The sequence below is a fragment of the Rhopilema esculentum genome, chromosome 13 (genome assembly GCF_057945365.1).
Source record: "Rhopilema esculentum isolate cy_ngs chromosome 13, ASM5794536v1, whole genome shotgun sequence".
NCBI classification, from domain to species: domain Eukaryota; kingdom Metazoa; phylum Cnidaria; class Scyphozoa; order Rhizostomeae; family Rhizostomatidae; genus Rhopilema; species Rhopilema esculentum.
The window spans coordinates 104888-126832 of NC_142827.1; the positions used below are offsets into that span (position 1 = coordinate 104888).

The 21945-nt window shown below is 37.7% G+C and overlaps 1 protein-coding gene across 2 annotated transcripts in view; it reads left to right on the plus strand.

Moving 5' to 3' along the window:
• LOC135692151 (eukaryotic elongation factor 2 kinase) overlaps positions 1-21945 on the plus strand; it is a 33635-nt gene that overhangs the window by 4187 nt on the left and 7503 nt on the right. Inside the window, exons 2-6 of one of the 2 annotated variants that reach the window (XM_065210200.2) lie at positions 2723-2752; positions 2933-3205; positions 7963-8000; positions 8297-8468; positions 9270-9422. In XM_065210200.2, the coding sequence (XP_065066272.2) occupies positions 2951-3205; positions 7963-8000; positions 8297-8468; positions 9270-9422 (618 nt within the window). In that variant the 5' untranslated portion in view covers positions 2723-2752; positions 2933-2950. The remainder of the gene's footprint in view (positions 1-2722; positions 2753-2932; positions 3206-7962; positions 8001-8296; positions 8469-9269; positions 9423-21945) is intronic. The other variant, XM_065210199.2, reaches the window with a different exon arrangement.

Genomic DNA, 21945 nt, shown 5'->3' on the forward strand with positions numbered 1-21945 from the left:
CTGGACAAGAAAATTTTGACTCTCAAAAACATGAATTGGAAACTGGCAATATTTTGACAAAATGCATCATGAGCTATCACTAAATCATTGCAATTTAGTCAGTAGTTTTTCTTGTATGAAAATTTGGGGGGCTTTAATAGAGAGGGTGGCTTGTTTTAAATTTCTGCTTGAAAAAGGGGGGCTTATTAGAGAAGGGGGCTTAATAGAGATGGGGCTTAATAGAGCTTTTATGGTACATTACAATTTTCTTCATGTTGCTGAATTTTGAAAGATCTAATTGTTTACATTTGTTTAAACTAAGAAATAAACTAGTATTAAAAAAAGAACTGGAGGGGTCTCCCAAAAAATCATCATGATTTCCACTTTTACCTGTCCACAAATTCTGATCATTATGCATAATTTCAGTTCAGGTTATCATATAGTGCCATGTGAGGGATCAATTTGAAGCTTTTTCCATGCACTGCAAGTATATTGTGCTTAAAACTGTTTATGTGCCTGACCACCTTGTCAGGGATTTGGTTAATGTGAGATTGTTTTGTAATCTTCATGTGTCTTTGTCATCCTATAAAATCGATTACATCACATTAAGTCTTTGTAGTGTCTATTGTGAGTTTAAGCACTACTGCTTTTCAGTTTATTTTCTGACCGTTTGCCTTCAGTCAGTGTTGTTGTCCCTTTCTACTGAAGTGTACCCAAAGTGAATGAGACTGGTACCAAACAGATGGTGCTTCTTGTCACAATTTTAATTTCGATGGCAAACGAGTGTATGCATAAAATTGCCTTTTTTGGTCTGCATCCTTGATTATTACAACCACGATATCAGTGAACATCATAAACTGCAACTTGCAAAATCTCTTTTAATGGTGTCATTTTTTATTTGATCATCTTAGTTCATTTTGTTCAATTTGAGTTTTACTTTTTCACTGTAAAAAGCAATTGGTAAAAACATACCATATCACAAGACTTGGGGAACAATTTTGTCTTTGGTAGCTTATATTTAGGCTACTATCTTACTGCCTGGTACTCTTTGCTGTCTCATTCTCTTGACTTCTTGACATGCTGATACTGTACATTCCATTTCATTTCATTTATTTCATCTCTTTTCATTTCATTTCATGTTTTTCAACAAAAAAATTTGTACATCATTTCCAAAGTGACTTTCCAAGGTCATCAGAGCCAGAAGCACTGCTACAAAATGTTTGTTTGATTTAAATTTGTTTCAACTTTTAATTTGAATTCGCTTCATTGAATTTACCAGCTTGTTTGCATGCCATTGGCAGAACAAACAGTAACTTAATTAGACAACTACAAAAGTTATTGTGTGATCTGCCATTATTTTCCTTCGCAGGTATTGCAATGTCAAAATAGTTTTTAATTGCTAACAACTTTCAATAGAAAGGATAAATTGAGTAGAAATGTTTATGTCACTGTTTAAATGATCAAGTCACTGCACATGTAGACAATCTTTATGTATAGTGTTTGCATGTAATTTTTAAAATTCTCCAGCAACCATTTGGATATATTTCTAAAGTGACTTTTCAGCTTTTGCTTTGGTTTTGAAAGAGTATTCAAGATATTTATGCCCTTAAAAGTAATCAATATTTTCAGACAGCCTCTTCTTACCAAATGAAAAACAGACTTTTTTTCGCCTAACAAGATTTATAGTGGTATACCCTGTTCATTTTTTATATTATGGTCATATAAAACAGAGGCATTATTTGCAAACTGATGTTTACTATATAAAGACTTTCAAAAAATAAAAGAGGTCTCAATTGAAGCATAGCACAGTGTTTAGAGGTCTCAGTTGATTTTGACCAGATATTTTGAAATGGAATCAATGGAGACAAAGAAGACCATGGAGTGGGAGGTGATTGAGATCAATATGTATAAGAAAACAGCTGCATTGGAACAGGTCCAACAAACCCACAGCCACCTTCTTAAGTCAAAGAAAGCAGATAATGATATATTTTTAGCACATTTATCGGCCTTGTAATAGCATGAATATGACGTCATATCTATTTTTAAAAGTCTTTATAAGCAAAATCACGGTTTTGTAAACAAACTAAATATACGGGACATTGTGCATTTTTGGCTTGACTTGCAAATCGGGATAATGGCGGATGGTTCTCCGGTGCACCGATAAGCTCGATAAATTGTATTTTCTGAGCATATTTACCGAACATGGAATAGACAATTGCTATATTTCTGCATATGAACGAACTATCGAAACGAAAAGTGTATGCTAATTTGGTCTAAGCTAAGGAAATGAAGCTTCGTTTTCTTATATCGTGGCGAAGATATTAGCTTTCTTATAACTCAATATTTATATCTTTTTGTCATATTGGATATATGTACATTATACACTGGAATTGTCTCGATGATTGGCAATGTTGCTACCTATCATATATATTTATTTCCCCTTTATATTTTTCAAATAAAATTTACATGCAAACTTTTACTTGTGTTAGGTCACCTTTAGTCAAATTAAAACAATCTTAATCTTTTTTCAGGTTAATTTGACATTGTTTCTTGTATCTTCTTAGAAATATGATATTAGCAACTTTTACATTGTATAGTATTTAATGAGCAGGTAAAGAGCCATCCTATGGAGATACTGGTCATGATTCATTATTATTATTACTGTTATTATCGTTACACTAGTATTTTGAAATTGAAAAAACAATCATTTCACAGCATACTAACTTAGGGCTTTTTCGTCTAGGCCAATCAGAAAAAGGCAAGCACATGACCGGTATAGTTCTCCAACCAATATAGTTCTTTCTGAACCTTATTCTAACGTTTTATACTCTGTGGAGTTTCCGACGCAAAAGCTTCAAGTTAATATGTTATGAAATGTTTGCTTTTTTCAAAGTCTTTTTAAAGTCTTGGTCCGCCAAAATATTGTTCACGTTATTATTTTTATTATCATTAGATCAACCGAGTCAAGCAAATGAGAAGTATGATCCATTCAAAGTCTGTCCCTTGGTTTCAAAGTCCTACCATCCCAATTAACAGATCACATTCTGAAAGCGAGTGGAAAGATACCTGGAAGTCTGCAGTACTGAAAGCAAAGGAAAGAAAAGATCCATGGGAAGAGTACAATATTCCAGACTCTTGTGATGTTGAGAGGGCATACCGCTATAGATACAGTGCTTTAGAAAAAAAGTGGGTTAGAGATGAAATTGAAGTTAAAATGCAAACTGAGGTAACTTTTGTGGATTTTTTATTTTAAGATAATTTTAGTTTTTTAATTGTTTTTCTTGCTGTATTCCTTCTTGGCATTTTGATGCAGCATTCCAAGGTTGTTTAATGTATCCCAAATGATCAACTTATTGCGAATTATCATCGTATGTTTCCAAGAAGATGCACCTGTTTTAAACCATTCATATCTGCACCACGGACAACAGGCAGTGTGTAAGAATAACAAATAAAATACTTTCTAGATATTATTTCTGACGTGCCTCAAGGACATTTTATTGGCCCAATCTTTTTTAACTCATGCACGATCTTTTCGTTTATATGAACCAAGCTCAGACACAATAGAAGAAAAACTAATCCTACAAGACAAACAAATTCAAGCTGAAATGCATTAAAGTAAAAAGGGGTAATAAAGAGGCGTATGTGCGTATGATCGTAGATAAAGCAATCGAAGGATAGAAAAATAGGGAAATACTTAACGAATTACACTTTATCGCCTTAAATACTTTTTTTCGTCAGCCCACGAGAACTTACTTACTTTCATAAACATATCTCCTTGTGAAAAGTATTTTTATTGACTCTAAAGTCACAGAGTGTATGTTTTTGGATTCGAAATTTTCGTAAGTGATGCTTTTTTACACGTACGAAGTTTTTTCGGCCTGCGAACGGCATCGTACCTACTTTTTGGACCTGAACTGTCTCAAAACTAAATCCCTCTTTTTAGAAATTTTAACATCGAAAGAACATGAAGATCTGCAAGAAACCCACAGGAATTATTTCATCGTAGGGCTAATCAAGCTACTTCCGGTGTGAACAGTCTCCTATTATTGGGACAAATACTTGAAATACTTTGCCCAAAGAGATTGAAGCAGCTGCAAACATCCAAACATTAAATAGACTAATTAACAAGGAAATAGGCCAACTTGCAGCTGTAGTGTTTGTAACTAGTTTAACTAGTATAAACATAAAATTTTGTTTATATGAAAGCAGCACGAAAAAGTGGAAAAATGTCGCACTAAAGTAATTTTTTCCTTATTCGTCTGAGTATAAATGTCGGATAATGTCCAAAGGTAAGCAGAAAAATTTATTTCCACATGTGGATCCAATGTGACGTGAGAGCAGGAATAGCGCGTTTGGTTTTTTTTCTTTCTCATCGATGATTCAACATTTGCCGCCGTTTATATACCGAAAGGCCCCCGGTTCACACACGTTTAGAAAAAAAACTTGAATTTTATTTTATTTTTTCCAACAATTGTAATTAATCAATCCGGGATGTTGTTTGTACAATTTCTATGTTGGCTGTGTCCATTTCAACTTTTGTTCGCCTTTTCCTGGAACCACGTATGCATAGTATGGCACTACGAAGAAGTGCAAATGACAGCTTTGTGCGAATCCAATTAGTCACCAGTGAAATTGATAGATCATGTTTCTTTGAAATCTTCATAGATAAAACCGATATAAACTTTTCAGTTTCTCTACTTGAACCACCACTGTGAGCGAAAATCAATGGCGTAAAAGAACCATGCTCAACTTGTAAAACCTTTTGACTGTACGCGCGTTTGATTGCTTCTTTGTTTTCGACCAACCGCGGTTGCTAATCTCTCAAGTAGTTCAAGAGTCCGAGAGAGAAAACGAGCTCTTTCTGTTGACACAGGTTGGAATCTTTTGGTTTGGTCTAGAAAAATTCTAAAACGCCTAAAAGAAAGGACGTCCTTGCTTGGTCTTAAAATTATCGTTGCTGCATGTTCTGGCGCAAGTCTTCAAATAGAACTTTGCAGGCCTAAAAGCGCTGAGACTGCCCAATAACGATATCACAATTATGACAATTAAAGACATGATCTTTTTAGAATTTTTGATTAACCAGATATCCCAATGTTTAAGTGTTATCTAATGCAACGGCTTTACAAAAGTAATTCAATTTTTATTGAACATCTTTTTATATAATAATAATAATAATAAATAATTTGTTTAAAGTTGGCGTACTAAATGAACGGTTGATAGCTATAAAGAAGCTAATTAAGGCCAACTATCTATAAAGAGTTAGTATGAAATAAAAATATATGATACAATATTAAAAAGGTTTAAGGTATAATGTTCTAAATAAAACCTAACCCAGCAATAAATTTTTTACACAATCTACAGTCGCATTCTATAGGGTGTGCTCTTAATTCTTGTTTAAATGTTGCCAATGATTGGGAATTTTTACAATCCTTTCGCCATGACATGTTTGTCGAAGCGGTTGAATACTTTCAAACGTAATTACAAGTAAAAGCAGAAATAAAATAGTACAATCACTGCCAAATGTCTTGAAACAGTAATGTTTGTTTTCAAAGGAAAATTCAGCCACCTCCTCCCTCCCTAAGAACCATGTTGATTTACTATAGAAAAAAAAAAGGCTTTTTGGGTACGCTTTTTCTTGTGGCATGTATGATATGTTTCGGCACTTTCAACATTGTTTTGGTGGGAAAGGGGAACGGGAGTAGTAGTATTCGGGAAAACAAATGAAAAATAAAGAAGCACATCGCAAAGTCTTGGGTGTTCCAAGTAATTTTGTAGGTTTTAAGTATTTGCTGTCCTTTTTGTAAATGAAATTAGCATGAAAGTGTGTTTCTGAACTTGGTTGAAGTTCAAGATAGGAAGGCGCAAAATATCACTGACCGCGTGATTCAGAGTCTTGGTAAAGCGCATATTCCAATGGAAAATGTGATAGGATTTTGTAATGTTCAATGTGATGTTTGGCGCACATCACTCAGTATCAAAACTACGGACGGAGAAGTATCCTTGGATTATGCCTGGAAAATGCTCCTGCCATTTCATTCACCTTTGTGCCTCCAAAGTTTCCAAAACACTGCCAAAATCTTTAAAAGACTTGTGCAGAATTATTCATGCACATTTTAATGCAACGTCAAAGCGGTTAGATTGCTTAAAAGATTTTCAAGAATTTTTGTGGAACAGAAAAAGATAGAATGTTACAGGCTGCACAGACAAGAGGGTTCTCAATGTAAATAGAATCATTTAACAATTTGAGGTACTGTCACAATACTTCTCAGTCGCACTCTTTGAAGATCAAACGCACACAGCACACAAACGACCTTATACTTTAATTTTTGAAGAGCAAGTTCATTTTGGCCTACCTTCAATTCATTGCACACAACCTTGATAGGCTGACACCATTCAATCTGCTTTTTCCGAATGAGATGCCTTTGCTGCATCAGCTGGAGCAAGAGGTCTCAAGACTAATCAAAGACATATACGCAGAATTCATGAACGTTGAGTACGTGACAGTAGCAGATCCGGAATTAATCCCTCTAACCAAATTCTACATTGAGGTTATGGCTACTAATATTCTTCCGAGCATCATCGCTGATCTCGGAGAAAAACATACCGGTTTGCATTGGTTTTTTTCTCACTGCAAGGTTTTGTAGATTGATTGCGTTCAGCAGATACCATCGAGATTAGCGAATTGCTCTAAGTTCAACTTTCTGAGTTTCTTGAATCCAGAAAAAGCTATCAGCTTCACATGTCTCAAGTTGCTTCCTTTGAAGAAAGTTAATGAGGAGTGGAGAACTCATGCCTTCATTGCCAGCCTCAGTGGAGTGATAAGATGCCAATATTGTTCGAAAAATGTTTTCAAGCACCCCAATAGTGTTGGGACACTTCTAATCATGATCTTGTTGAAAGTCATATTGGTGCTCCTGCCTTTTCCGTTTTCTAATGCTTCGGTCGAAAGAGATTTTAGTCAGCTGATGCTCATTAAGAATGATCATCGCACAGCGATATAATATAGAAATCTTTTTGCTCTTATGCAGACGAAGCATTTTTTAAATACAAGGTATCACACCAAGCTAGCTGTCCCATTGAAACCGTCAAAGTGATGATTGCCCTCCATAGGAGAATGGAGATGAAAGTAACTGATGCCGATTCAAGATAACTTCAGAGAAAATTTACGAGCGAACTGTGGACTTGATCTGTAGACTTAAACCAATCTTATTGACTTATACTTATTTTATATAATGCTATCATTAATCACCATCAATGTAAACTAGTACTATTATGATATTTTTTGTCATGAAAAAATCTGCTTCCATTATTCTTTGTTGTGGTCCTTCTTTTACCTGGTACTACTGTATGATATTCTCTGAGCCTGATGCTTAAGTGACATGCAACTTTTGTAATTTATGATGATTATTTGTTGTTTTAGCACCTTATCATTTAATTGGTCATTTAAAGCCGAAAATGAATGAATATTCATTAATTGTGAAAAACTGGTATTTGTATACTAACATGATTAATTTAGGGAAAATCTGGCAAAGAAATATTCAAAGAATATAGAGTTCATGTTGAAGGAATTTTAAGGAGTTTTGAAAAATTTCAGCCGTGATTTAAGAAATTAAAATTGAACAGTGGAAGCACTGCTGACGTGTGTCAAACGAAAAATACTTTTGTATGACATGTTTCCATTTCTTTCCATACTAATTTCAAATTTTGCGGTACCAAAGGCTTATTTAGTTATTTATTTATTTTTCTGTTTGTTTATCTGTTTATTTATTTATGTATGTATTTATTTATTTATTTATTTATTTATTTCTTATCATATGTTTACTTAGACAGTCGGTTTAGATTAGTTTCTGTTAGAAGCTTGAATTAAAATAAGCTTAGAAACAAACTAAAAATGAACTGGTCTTTAAAGGATCCAAGTTTGCATTAACTTAGCAAGCCAAAAGAAAAGTGTTATTATTCAAATTTTACTATTATCGTTTTTAGTCTTTTGCAAGAGGAGCCATGAGAAAGTGTTTTCGCACGTGAGTTTTTTGTTTTGCCTTTTCTCGCTCTTAGAATATCTCATTGAAAATTTCTCATTAAAAACTCTTTTAAGAATTTTACTACAATTTAGATGTACCAATTTTTCAAGCTGTCTGCTCAGAATTCTAACTGCAGCTGTGCCTTTCTTTTTGCTCGGAGGAAAGTATTATCATTAGTTTAAATAAATTCATTACATGTACATGTATCTATTTCGGTTCTTTTCATGTATCAAATTTTCTTCAAATGTAATTTTTTCGTAACATCATAGCTAGCTTCATTTTTGCATTCATTACAGAAAAAAATTGTCCAAATTTAGTCACAGCAATGACTGGAATAATGCATCAAACTATGTGGCAAAGCAGTATATTGAGGAAGTGGCAAAAAAGGTATACTTTGATGATGTTAAAATTCAAATGGATGCCAAGGTATGGGCTGAAGAATACAATAGAAAAGATCCACCAAAGAAGGTATTGTTTCTTTTTTGAATTTTAATTTCATTTGCTGTATTCTTTCAATTGATTCTGACAACTGATACCCAGAAGACATTTGAAGGGGGAAATGACTTTGTTCTACTCACTAATTTTTTAAAAGTCTATTCTGGTGTCGGCACTAAATCTAGATGAATTCTTTTTGGGTCCTTTCGAGTCTCAGGTCTTCTTGGCCGTTAAAGCTGGTGGCAATGGAATGAACGATAATAAGCAGAGTTGTACACTCCAAGTCTGATGACTGGTGCCGTGGATTCTCTGAAATATTGTCCCTTATGCTGTGTAAACTATGATCTTTATGATTCTTTGATCTTTATGATCAAAAATTTGAAACTCACCTCAATTCACCTTAATTCAACTATTGTTTATTCTCATTTATTTTGAGAAAACTTATGTATTTCATTTCCTTATATTGATTATTAATAGTGTTGGCTTCGGGTGTGGTGGCTTTGGCATGTCAAAAGGATGGATAAGAGCCATATTCCTAAGACAATTATTTTTACCGACGCTTAATATTGATTACTGGGAGGTGTGAGCAAAAGTGACTGTTTTTAATACAGAATACAATACGGAATTGCAACATAAGCTGGCCTTAGGAACAGCAAAGACTGTTAGAAAAGAACTGCATTCCTAAAACCGAGGGCACACCTGCTTCCTAGATACTATTCATAGCCAAAATCAAGACCGAGTCAACACTAAACCTTGAACCGTAATTCTACATATCTACTTATCTTTTTAGCTTATTGGCGTGATTGGTCAGGTTAATATGTGCATTTTTTTCAGGTTGACATTTTTCAAGTATACATTGTTGAGCTATATCAGCGAGAAAATAGGCCACTCTTTCATTTCGAACACTTTATCGAAGGAAAATATGTGAAATATAATTCAAATTCTGGATACGTGCTGGCAGACCTGAATTTTCGAATGACTCCACAGGTATTTATTTCTGTAATTATGTTTGCCTTTATTGCATTTACACATTCACCTTTCCATTTGGAGCAACTAATTCACGTAACGCGTGATTACTTTTTATCAGAAGCTAGGGCAATCAAATGGTGTTTCGTACTGATTTCGTTAAGGATTGTGAGTTTGAAAAGCTAGTTGCATTAGCGGATCCAGCCAAAAGTCTGACTACCGCCGAAAATAGATAGAAGGTCGACTACACCTTCTATACCACACCTATTTCCTGGACACACCCTGTTTTCTAAAATTGTTATTGTTTCCTATAATTTCTTATGTAGTTCATTTTCAAGACACAAACGGCGCTTTTGTGAAACTTTAAGTATCCTTGGAATAGCCCTGAGAAGCAACAAATTATTGTTGCTATTGTTCTGAGGCTGGATATACCAAAAAATTTTACGGCATTAAGCCTTAGCAACAAAATAGAATAAGAAAACGAAAGATATCTTTGGCAATATTTTTAAAAGGCCACCTAGAACTCGCATTAAGTCATGCAATTGTAACAGCCTTGTCCGGTACGAAAGGAAGACTGAAGAATAACCTTCGTCACAAATCCTCGATACTTTTTCAACGCCTCTAACTTTAACGTACGGGGGTTGACTACCCTCATCTACGAATACTGGGATTATTTATCAATTCAAACAATTACTGAGTGGTAGTCAATTCGGTTGCTCATTGGTTGTTAAGAAAAACTGCATGCATCCCTCCAGGTTGGCTGTGATTTCTGATGATTTTATTGGTCTAGGCAGGCTGACTACCGCTTAGTTCAGCTCGAATCAGCTCTACACCGACTCAACCCCCCTAGCTTGTAAGCCACGATTTCTTCATCCCCCAATGCTAGCTTTTTATTTGTAAGCATCTGACTCAGCACGCGATTTCCATGGCGATAAGGACTCAAAAGCATTTCTGGCTCTATGAGAATTTCAGGCATGTCTCGAGGGAGAGATGTTTGGCTTGAAGCGCGATCAAATATTTTCAATTCTTAACTATGGTTTAGTTAGAGTAGTAGGATAAACATTAAAATGATCCTTGTTTTTAAAATAGGTTTAATGATCTGACTGCCACTCAAGCGGTAATGGCGGTAGTCTGGACCCGCCACTCAGCTGTTAAACTCAACAGATTATTCACCCCTTGTTTTTGGCAGATCCAGATCACATTGTTTGTGAGATTTTATTAGGGAGATAAAAGGTCTTGTTGTATCAATATATAGATAATAATTATTTAATCGATGGCACGTTCATTTCCTATTGAGCCTAAAGAAACTTGCACTACCTTTGTGATTCATTTTTGCTTAGGACATGATCATCATTTTTGTTTAGGATATGGACCGATTTCCAATTCAGTTTTTTCGGCATCTAAGCTATGAACAGTTGAACTTGTGTGCCTGGACAATAGCAAAATCGTCTGCACATGTTAGAACTCTATGCCCACTCTAATTGATCAAGTTGTGCCAAACAAGATTTCATCCTTGCACTCTTGAGTTACCCACCTGCTTCAGGGTTGTTCTATCATCTATTGATTCTCGTTTCCTGGCTGTCTTATGCATCGAATACCGTAAATTCTTCTACCAAAGTTCTATAAATTCATTTTCGGTGAAAAGAACTTGCTCGTGTTTGCCAAATTCCAAAAATGCAGTTTTACATTCGATATTGAAAACGCAAAAAAAGAGCAGCCGATTGGCCAAACAAAAAGTTATGTTTAAATTGGCCATCTAGCCGTATGCGCCGGAATGCTTTGGGTGCGTCCAAGACATGCACTGACTAGAGAGTTAAAGCTCCGAAATGTTCCTCGTTGGTTTCTGCCCTGTCCACTAGAAAATTTCAGGAACACGTATGCTCTCTTCCCGCCTTGACCAGAGGCTTTTTTTCTTTTTTTAATTTCTTTCATCAAAATTAAGTAATGATGATAGAGTCAGTCAATACCAAAACATCACAATAAGTTAACCTGCTGACACGTATGTGTTCATTTTTGGGCTTCTACGAACAGCTTCACCCTCTAAGAAGGTTATAACCTTGTAATAAGGTACAGGTGTTATTTAATTCCAGTGTGCTCTGCTGCAACATGTCAATTTATCTCTCTAGAGTACATTAAGTACTGGAATTTCGTTGAACAACGCAGAAATGTGTTGAATCTAAGGTTTCTCGAAAACATGAAAAATCGCTAATTATATTGTTTCATGATTATAAAAAGCAACACCGAAGTGTGTTCCTTGATGTCAAATTATTTTCACCTGGCAGCAGCTAGGCAACCATATTCATCCTTTTGTTCTTTACAAAAACAACTAGTGAAAAGCATGAAACTGTTATCTTACAAAAAGTTCAGAACAAGATCGTAAAACATTCTAAGAGAAAACATCATTCTTTGCCACAAATCTTTCTGTGATCTACTTCTTGACCCATGAATGAATAGATCAACGTTAGCTTCTGCCATCGAAAAACGTGAATGCTAGATAGCTTGCAAATATTAAAAAGTGATTGCTCCAGTTTTTCTTTCGGGAGCAAGTATAAATATATTGTTAGAATAACGCAACAGATAAACCGTGTTTGTGTTTACTATAGAAGTATTATCTCAGAATGAAGAAGGCAATACAAATACCTAAGTTATAACTTACAGTGGGTCAGGGTATAACCCTACATTTCCCCTTTTCTTAACAAAACAAGTTGTCAACAAAATAGATTCTAGGATAAAATACAAGGAAGTAAAAATAAATTAAACAGTTATAGCACTCCAAGGTATGCAAGACCCTAGCTGGTCGAATACGTCTTGGATAGTTCCGAATGATGACCTCTCCTCCGTCTACGACTTCGAGTCCACTTTTCTCTGATTCTTCAGAATAAGACGAACCATCTTCAGAAGATAGTTCACTAGCCGTATCGTTCAATCTATCTGTAGAATGGTTTGTTGACTGACTTGTATGGTTTGGAAGCTGATCTGTTTCTTCACGTTTCGGTTATAGTGTTGTTGCATTCGCTGTTTGTTGATCTGTAAGGATTCGATAACTTGTTAGAAAACGTCGGACTAGGATGATACCACATCTTGCTGATACTCAGCCGTTGTAAAATTATCGTGTTCGTTGGCAATAACATGATGGAAAACGATATCTTGTGGCAATACCACTAATCTTCCAAATACAACAGTATAAGGAATGCAATTTGTAGATTTGCTGGTACTAGCGTTTAACGCAAAAACCAATTCGGGTAAGATCGAGTGCCATTTCGACTGATCAAGACGACGATGTAATAAAACTGCATGAAGCATATCTTTGACCGAGCGAATATTTCTTTTTGCGAAACCATTACCTAGGATATGATAAGCAGAGGTTTGACGCTTCTCGACTCCTAAGGTATCGCAAATGTCGCTCATAAGTTGACTGTCTATATAAGATCCTTGGTCAGTAAGGAGATAGAATGGCGTACTATGGATGTAAACCCAATGCTTCAAAAATGCATCAGCAATTGTTGTTGCAGTTTGATCTTTGAGTGAGATGGCTTGAATGTACTTTGAAAACACATCTCCTACTTGGAGCATCTATTGATAGCCGCGGTGGTGTTTCGGAAGGAAGATGTCTAGTGATACAAATTGCATAGGTGCGTTCGGAATAAACATTTTGACGAGAGGGGCTTTTGGGGGCGATGTGTCGCATTTTGTTTTTTGACAAGCTTCACATGCTGATATAAAGGACTGGGTGTAGTGGAACATGTTAGGCCAATAGAAGCGTTCTCTCAATAAACAGTATATTTTATCGACCCAAAAATGAGCTGTATTGTATTATTCTTTGACAACAGTTTGTCTCAGTGATGGTGGGACAACCGGCCGGCCAGATTTGGTGAGAATGCCATTCTCAATTCGTAATTGTGATTGTACTTGTTTCAGTCGGCCACTCGTTTCGTGGTTCTTCATTCGAGCTACATGTCCTGCCCACTTACCTTTGGCTTCAATCACTTTCTCAATGACATCCTTCCTCCCTGTTCTTGATCGTAAGTCTTCGTTCTTGATCTTATCTCTCCTCGTAACACCCAGCATTGATCGTTTCATGCTCCTCTGGGTGACTGCCAGTTTCTCTCTTTGGCGGTTGGTAAGTGACCATGTCTCAGCTGCATACGTCATTGATGGCAGTATGACAGTGTTCATGATCTTCCTTTTGAGACACATGGGCATTCTTTGATCTCTCAGAAACGTGCTGTACTGTCCGAATCTCTTCCAAGCAGATGTTACTCTCTCGTCTATTTCTTTCGCCATCTCATTTCCTGGTGTTAGCAGTCTTCCCAAGTACTTGTACTCATCCACCTCCTCCAGTTGTTCTCCATCCACAATTATTCCTTTCCTTCTTCTTTTCCTTGCTATTTCATTGCACATGATTTTGGTTTTCTTTCTGTTCATTTTCATGCCATCTTTTCTCCCTTCCTTGTTCAGATCGTTGAGCAGCTTCCTGAGATCCTCTTCCTTTTCTGCAAATAAGATGATATCATCTGCAAATCTCAGGTTGTTCATTCTCTCTCCGTTGATGTTAATTCCCACTTCAACTTCCATTCTCCTGAATATTTCTTCCAACGCTGCTGTGAACATCACTGGTGACAAGGTGTCTCATTGCCGCACTCCCTTCATAATCTTAATCTTTCGGCTAAGTGATTTGTTCCGAACCTGAGCAGTGCCTCCATCATATGTCTCTTTCCGGATGTTGATGTACTTCTCCTCTACGCTGTGCTGTTTTAGCGCTTTAAAAACAGCCTTGTGCAGTACAGAATCAAAGGCTTTTTCGTAGTCTACAAACGCCATATGAATGGGTATTTTATACTCATTGGTTTTCTCGAGTATTTGCACGACTGACTGCAGATGGTCGATGGTTGAATGACCTCTTTTGTAGGCAGCTTGTTCTGGCGGCTGGTGGTCACTCAGATTGTTATCCAACCTGTTCTTCAAGATCTTCATGAAGAGTTTGTAGACTTGGGAGAGTAAACTGATTGGTCTATAATTAGCAAGGTCTTTCTTGTTTCCTATCTTAAATATGAGTGTTATAATGGCATTTTTCCACTCGTTGGGTATCTTTTCTTCAGTCATCACTCTATTGAAGAGTGTTCTCAGCTTTGATCTCACAACTACACCTCCGGCTTCGAGCATTTCAATCACAATCTGATCTTCTCCAGGTGCTTTGTTATTCTTCATACCTTTTATGGCATGCTCGATTTCACTATCAAGGTTTGGTGGTACATCCTCTGCTTCTTCTTTTCTGATGTTCTGGGCTGCATCTTTGTATAGCGTTTCATAGAATTCTGCGCACCTCTCGAGAATTCTCTCTCTGCTGGTGATGGCGGTTCCATCTTGCTCTTTCAATGCTGGTATAAGAACCCTGCAGCCTTCTTTTTCTTTTACTCTTTTCAATCCTCTCCCACTCTCAATTGCCTCCTTCACTCGCAAGGTGTTGTGCTCTCTAAGATCTTCTCTCAATCTCTTCCTGATGGTTTGACATAATTTGTTGTACTCTCTTCTCTCTTGGTCATTCAGATCTTTCTTTGCCATTGCTCTCCTTTCTTTTAGCAGTTATTTAGTTTCCTGCTTGAGCTTCTCCTCTCGCCGTCTTTCCTCTTTTCCTGCTGTTTCCATAGCACATTCCTTAATGGTCTTTGTGATGTTAAGTGCCATTTCCTCCACACTGTCTTCTTCTTGCAAGGCTTCAAAGCGATTTTGCAACTTCAGTTGAAATTCATTTTCTCTTTGTTTCAGGGCGTTGATGTTTACTTTCATTCCTTTCGGTCTCATCATTTTCATTCTTTCCAGTCTTGTATTCATTTTGATCTTACTTCTGACCATTCTGTGATCGCTACCGATTTTTACCCTTTTTATGACATTGACATTCTGGATCATGTTTTTATTTGCCAAAATATAATCGATCTCGTTCCTGGTTTCGCCATTTGGACTTATCCAGGTCCATTTTCTGATCTTCCTCTTCCTGTAGAAGGTGTTTCCGATCTTCAAACCTTTTGATTTTGCAAATTGCATCAGTCTGGTTCCCCTTTCGTTCCTTTCTCCAAGACCAAACTTTCCAACTGTCTCTCCGTTGCTTTGATGATGTTGTCCAACCTTTGCATTAAAGTCACCCATTACGATCTTGTATTGACTTTTATTCTTCTCCATTGATTTTCCAATCTCCTCATATAGCTCTTCAACTTTGTGACTCGATGTTGGCGCATACACTTGTATTACTTGTAGTTGGTATTTGCTGTTCACTTTCAGTGTAAGCGACGTCACTCTGCTGCTCTCTCCTTCGTACTCTATAACTCGGTCCTTGATGTTCTTGTTGACCAGAAAGCCAACTCCTCCAACAAATTCGTTCCCTCCTATTGTGTACAGCACATGCCCACTTTGCAACTGTTTCAGTTGCTATCCTTTCTTTCGTGTTTCTGACAGTCCAATGATGTCCCACTTGAAACCTATCAGCTCTTGCTCTAGCTCCTTCTCTTTCTCTGGATCTTTCAATGTTCTCACGATGTAGGTACAAATATTTAATTGTACTCTTGACAGCCGGGGATTCTTAGCACCCTCTGCCTTTCGGCTGCCGGGGACTGAGGGCTGTTGTGTGTTGCGTGTATTCATGTTGTGGATGTGAACCATGACTCACCACGCTGGTTCAGTGCGGATTGGTGAGTTGCCTGCACCCTAGATTTCTCAGGGGGGTAGGACTATGAGGCAGGTAGTACGAGGTTACATTTTACTCATAGCAGACTTGGAGCCTGACCTGACTTCCACCTCCTACTTCGCTAAAAAAATCTTCGTGAGTTCCTGGGATTGATCAACTTCTACCGTCGTTTTGTGCCTCGCTGTGCTCAATTAACACAACCGATCTTTTCTCTTCCAAGTCTACGAAGGAACCGTTCCAACTAACTGTGGATTCATTATCTGCATTCTCAGAGATCAAAACAGCACTTCCCAGGCTACTCTTCTTGTTCACCCATCACCGGTAGCACCATGCAGTGTAGTTGTTGATGCTTCGAATGTGGCTGTAGGAGCAGTGCTTCAACAATTCCTCCATGGTGCCTGGCAACCTATTTCTTTCTTTTCAAAGCGCCTGCAACCAGCCGAAACGAAATACAGCACATTTGGACGAGAACTACTATCCGTCTACTTAGCTATCAAGCACTTTCGGTACTTTTTGGAAGGACGCGCATTTCATGTTATGACAGACCATAAGCCATTGCTCCATGCACTGTCTTCTTCGTCTGATCGATATTCGCCACGGGAAATTCGCCATCTTGATTTTATCTCTCAATTCACCTCTGACATACGACACGTAAAAGGACATCAGAATGTGGTTGCTGATGCTCTTTCTCGCATTGAGCTCAATTCTATACTCTATTCTAACCCTTGACTTTGTCACACTGTCTGCAGCTCAACAGCAACATTCTGAATTTCAACATGTACAGTCAAACACCTCTCTTAACCTGAAAGAGTTTCCTTTACCGGCAGATTCTGGAACCATCATTTGTGACATATCAACCGGCACTCCTTGCCCATATGTTCCTGTCTGTTATCGCCGCCTTTTGTTTAATCACCTCCACTCACTTGCACATCCTGGTATTCGTGCAACACAGCGACTTATCAGGCAACATTACATCTGCCCTAGTATCAACAAAGACATCCGCAATTGGACTTTGTCCTGTATCCCATGCCAACAGGCTAAAGTCACCCGTCACACGTTTTCCCCCATTGGAACTTTTCCTTCTACTGACACACGTTTCGATCACATACACATTGACCTTGTTGGCCCTCTACCACCATCAAATGGCTGTAAATATCTGCTTACTTGCATCGACCGCTACACTCGTTGGCCAGAGGCGATTTCAATTTCAGATGCTACCGCAGAAACCGTCGCTCAAGCTTTTGTTTCACGTTGGATTGCAGTTTGGGTGTACCTTCAACGATAACAACTGATAGAGGAGCTCAGTTTGAATCAGCTCTCTTCCGTTCCCTCGCTGATTTACTTGGAATCAAACGTATTCATGCTACTTCTTACCACCCTTGCGCCAATGGCATGGTTGAGCGTTTCCATCGACAGCTTAAAGCTTCAATCAAAGCTCAACCGGATTCCACAAGATGGATTGACCTTCTTCCACTCATTCTCCTCGGACTTCGGACAACGATTAAAACTGACGTCGGTTGTTCACCTGCCCAACTTGTTTATGGTTCCACACTTCGTCTTCCAGGTCAATTCATATCTCCGACATTTGATGTCACAGCCCTTGAGCCCTCTGTTTTTGTTGATCGTCTACAAAGTTTTATGCAACAACTAAAAACAACTCCTCCCCGTTCTCAAGAAGCTTACACATACATCCCAGCTAATCTTCCATTTCGTACGCACGTTTTTGTTCGCCATGATGCTGTTCGAAAGCCGTTTCAACCTCCATACGACGGTCCTTTCAAGGTTCTCAAGCGCAATGACAAACATTTCCTCGTAGATGTCAATGGAAAAGAACAAACAGTAGGCAAAGATCGTCTGAAAGTTGCTTATACCGATGCAGATAACCAACGTTCAACTGCCAGAAACACATCATTCCCATCCAACCATGCTTCAACGAGGGCCAAGCCGGTAGAGAACCAAGTACCTGGTACTTCTTGAACAACACGTTCAGGGAGACAAGTTCATTTTCCTGACAGATATGGAGATGCCTGAACATTCTTACATACGTTTTATTAACTTTTGTCTCAAATACTTTTCTCAAGCTCGCATTCTAGGGGGGAGGTACTGTAGTGATAACATCTAAGCTTTTGTCCGTTTTGTTTTGTTCCCGCTGTGTTTTTCATGCTACACTTCGCTGCTTGTATATACCGCTGTGTTTATTTAGAAATAGTTAGTTGTTTTGGAATAAGATAATAACACGACGTACGTCTCTTACTATCGACTTCGCTCTTTAATAATTCGTCCTTCGAGACTGTTACTTTATTAACAACACAGGTTGTTAAATACCTCCCTTCGACAATCTGGCAATGCAACAGTTTTGGCTGAATGGAAAGCTTTACCTTCAAGTCGCGTACAGGTTTTATTATCTTTTTCGCATACTGTCTACCCTTGACTATCCAAAATTTGGTTCTCAATTCTGTCAAAGTAGCTCCAGCCTTGTGATGGCAATTGTAGTAGAGTAGGTCCCATGCCCCCCTGGGCAACGCGTAACGACACCATGTCAACACGTGTGGAAACATAGATGAGTTTGGCTTGCTGTATGAAGTCTCGTGTCTTGCCTTGCCCTTCCACCTCAATAACGTAAATATTATAGCAATCTAAAACAATGAGTTCTGTATCAGAATGATAGAATATTTGGCATGTTCACTTAGATCTGACTTCCCCAATCTACCTTGGCACACTAACACTCCATTTCTTTCCACAATTCCTAAGCTGGCTCTAGTTATTAAAAGTTTTACCCCTGTTTGAGCATGATTCGAGCATCCTGAATCCACAAATTCTCAGCTTCCTCCAATTCTTCAGCCTCTAAAGGTCCCTCCTTGGTTTCCCCTTTTTGCACTTCTGCGTTTAGTTATACATGAATCTCCTTACCCATGCTGTAGTTCTGAAAAGCTTACGTAGTGAGGTCGACCTATTTGCATCCATAATATTGCCTAATCTATGCACTTTTCTTACCCTTACACTCAAAACACATGATTTCTTTTTTCTCACTCTCAATCTCAGTTGGACCCTCTAATACTAAATTTGTTGGACCTTCCTTCTGTTCCTTTTGCAACCATTTAGGTTCCTCCCACCATATCTGACTATTTCTTAACATCAAAGCACTGACACCTCTAGAACCTAAATCTGCAGGGTTATTTACTCCCTCAACATGACTCCAATCCACTTTCTTTGATAACTTTTCTTTGAAAGATTTCTGCAACTCCATGCTGTACCCATTGCTTTCACTGACCTTGATTATACATCCAATACAAGGCTGTCTTACTATCAAGTCAATACCCAACCTTATAAATTTTCACCTGCATACTCAAATCCTCACGAACATAATCCTTCAAAACCGACAAAATCCTTGCTGACATCAACTCTAACCGTGAAACACTAAGCTCTTTCAAAGGTGCAACTCTAGTCTTCGAATACAATATTCTGGAATAGATAGTAGTTACAACTACCAAATACACAACTGCGCAGTATGCTTTCTTACTGGCATCTCCAAATCCATGCAACTCGTATGACAGAACGTCTCCTTCAACCTCATCACATATCCATCTTGGAACTTCAATAGCCTTTACTTCTCGCAACTCTTCCAACCACCTAGGTACAGGATCATCCCAACCGAGTTCCATCTTACAAAGGTCTTGAAATTTAATCTTAGCCTGAACTTCAAGTGGGCTTGTTTATAGGGTCAAATAACGTAGCCAAAGTACTCAAAATAATCTTCTTAGTAGGCATATGATGCTGAAAATTGCTTCATACCTTACTTAAGTCTATCTCCAAACTATCCTTATCACTGTCCCACATCATACCTAAAACTTTAGTTTTCCCTGCTGTTTCTCTACTAATCTAAGGTTTCTTTTGCAAAGGATGTTATTCACATTTAGGTTCTTTCTGTCTATCATTACTCTTAGCAATCATCTCTCTAAGCTCAAGATTATTAGTCTTCCACTTCCTTAGTTCAAACCCTCCTTTCAACATTCTCTGATGAGCCTTGCAAAATAGATTATATGCCTCAATAGTATTACTAGCACTAGTAACAAGGTCATCTGGGTAAAAGACTGGCATAACCTCTTTGAAAACTCACGGTCACTCATCTCAAATTTCATCACAGTACAAATGTAATCACTTTTGGTTTTGGGCATAAATGTCATCAATCCAAAGGAAACGCAAACAATCGCAATCAACTAAATTGACCTCAATCATGAGAAAGGCTTTTGCATTGTCACCTACTAAAGCAATTTTCTCCATAAAAAAGCCTCAATAAAATATCAAAAATTAATGTAGAAAGAGACGGTCTTCCATGTAAACAATCTTTAAGAGATGACTTAATAGACTTATCTTTACTCGACGCATCCTATACGATTCTAACCCTAGTGGTTTCAGAATCACGAAGAACAGCAGAATGTGGTAAATATGATACCTTATCAGCATGTTCCAAATTAGATACTTTGGAAACAATGGCTGTTCAGATATAATGTCATCATACTGTTTAAGAATACCATGTTCTTGTTTCATTTTGTTTACCTGATTCTTTAATCTACTGAAACTTTAATCTATTGGTTATAATTCAATAGCAATGAGCCATGGTCTTTTCATGGCAAAGAAACAGAATAACGAGACCCTGTATGCACAATGCTATCCACAACAGATTCATGTAATTCATCTTCTTTCCTTATTTCTAATGTATCTAGGCCCCCTAGTTTATCTACTTGACGATTATGTAACAGCAATTCGAGATGAGGCAAAATTTACAGAAGTTTCATCAGAAGAACTTAATCTCATACCTGGCAATGGTCCAGATAGCACCCAACCAAGAATAGCTTTTACTGCTACAGGCTCATCTGCACCCCCTCTTTGGTCATTCTCTAAGAATTGCCACCTTACATCTGCACCAACAAGAATGTGGGTCTCTAATTGCTCCTGAAACTTGCAAACGTCTGAAAAATATAACCTTTTTAAATGATTGTACTCCTTCTTAACAATTTCAGGGTGTGTGTCTGTAATGCTTGGTATATCATCTGCAACATAACGAGAAATTTTTACTGAATTTAACCCATGTAGTGAACAAAGAGATAACTCTACTACATCCGTCACTATCTCTTCTGCATCCTTACTCCCAAAAACCTTCACACTCAAATTCCTATTTCTCACTGGCCTCAAACCTACTTTTGTACTGCCTCGGCTGAAATAAAGAATCTGTAACTATCTGAGTCACACAATACTATCACTTTACTCTCTTTCTTGTCATCCACGTTGGCTAAGGCAGTTTGTAGGGCTACAGCACTTCTTGTACTCTAATTACTCCCAACCCATGCTGGGGCGCTTGGATCTAGGGGTGCACACGCCTCATTAGACTTAGCTGCTACGTTACCTTGCCTAGGCCTATTCTTGCAAAGGGAAAAATGATGCATACCTCTACAGAATTTACACCCAGGTTTAGATCTGCATTCAAAGGTTCGATGTTTACCGTTATGACACAAAAAACAACAAAAATTCTTCCTCATAAAATCCACTCTTCTCTCGGCGAAACCTACGTTGCTTATTTATCGTACAATGATCACTACAGCAATATACACACTGTCCTTTATATGATGTAAACAAAGCACTCACGGCTCCTAATTCCATCCTATTGGTAAACTTAGGCCTTGAAATGACAGGCTTTTTCAAAGAGGCATTACCATCTAGAGCATCAATAACATCCATCAGCGAGCAATCCATCATACTTTTTATCCAGCGATCGAATCATACCAAAGCGTATCGATTTCGGCAACTTTTCGAAGAGAACAGGAACAATGTTTGCGTGCGTCAGCTCATCCACATCTAAAGCCTCGA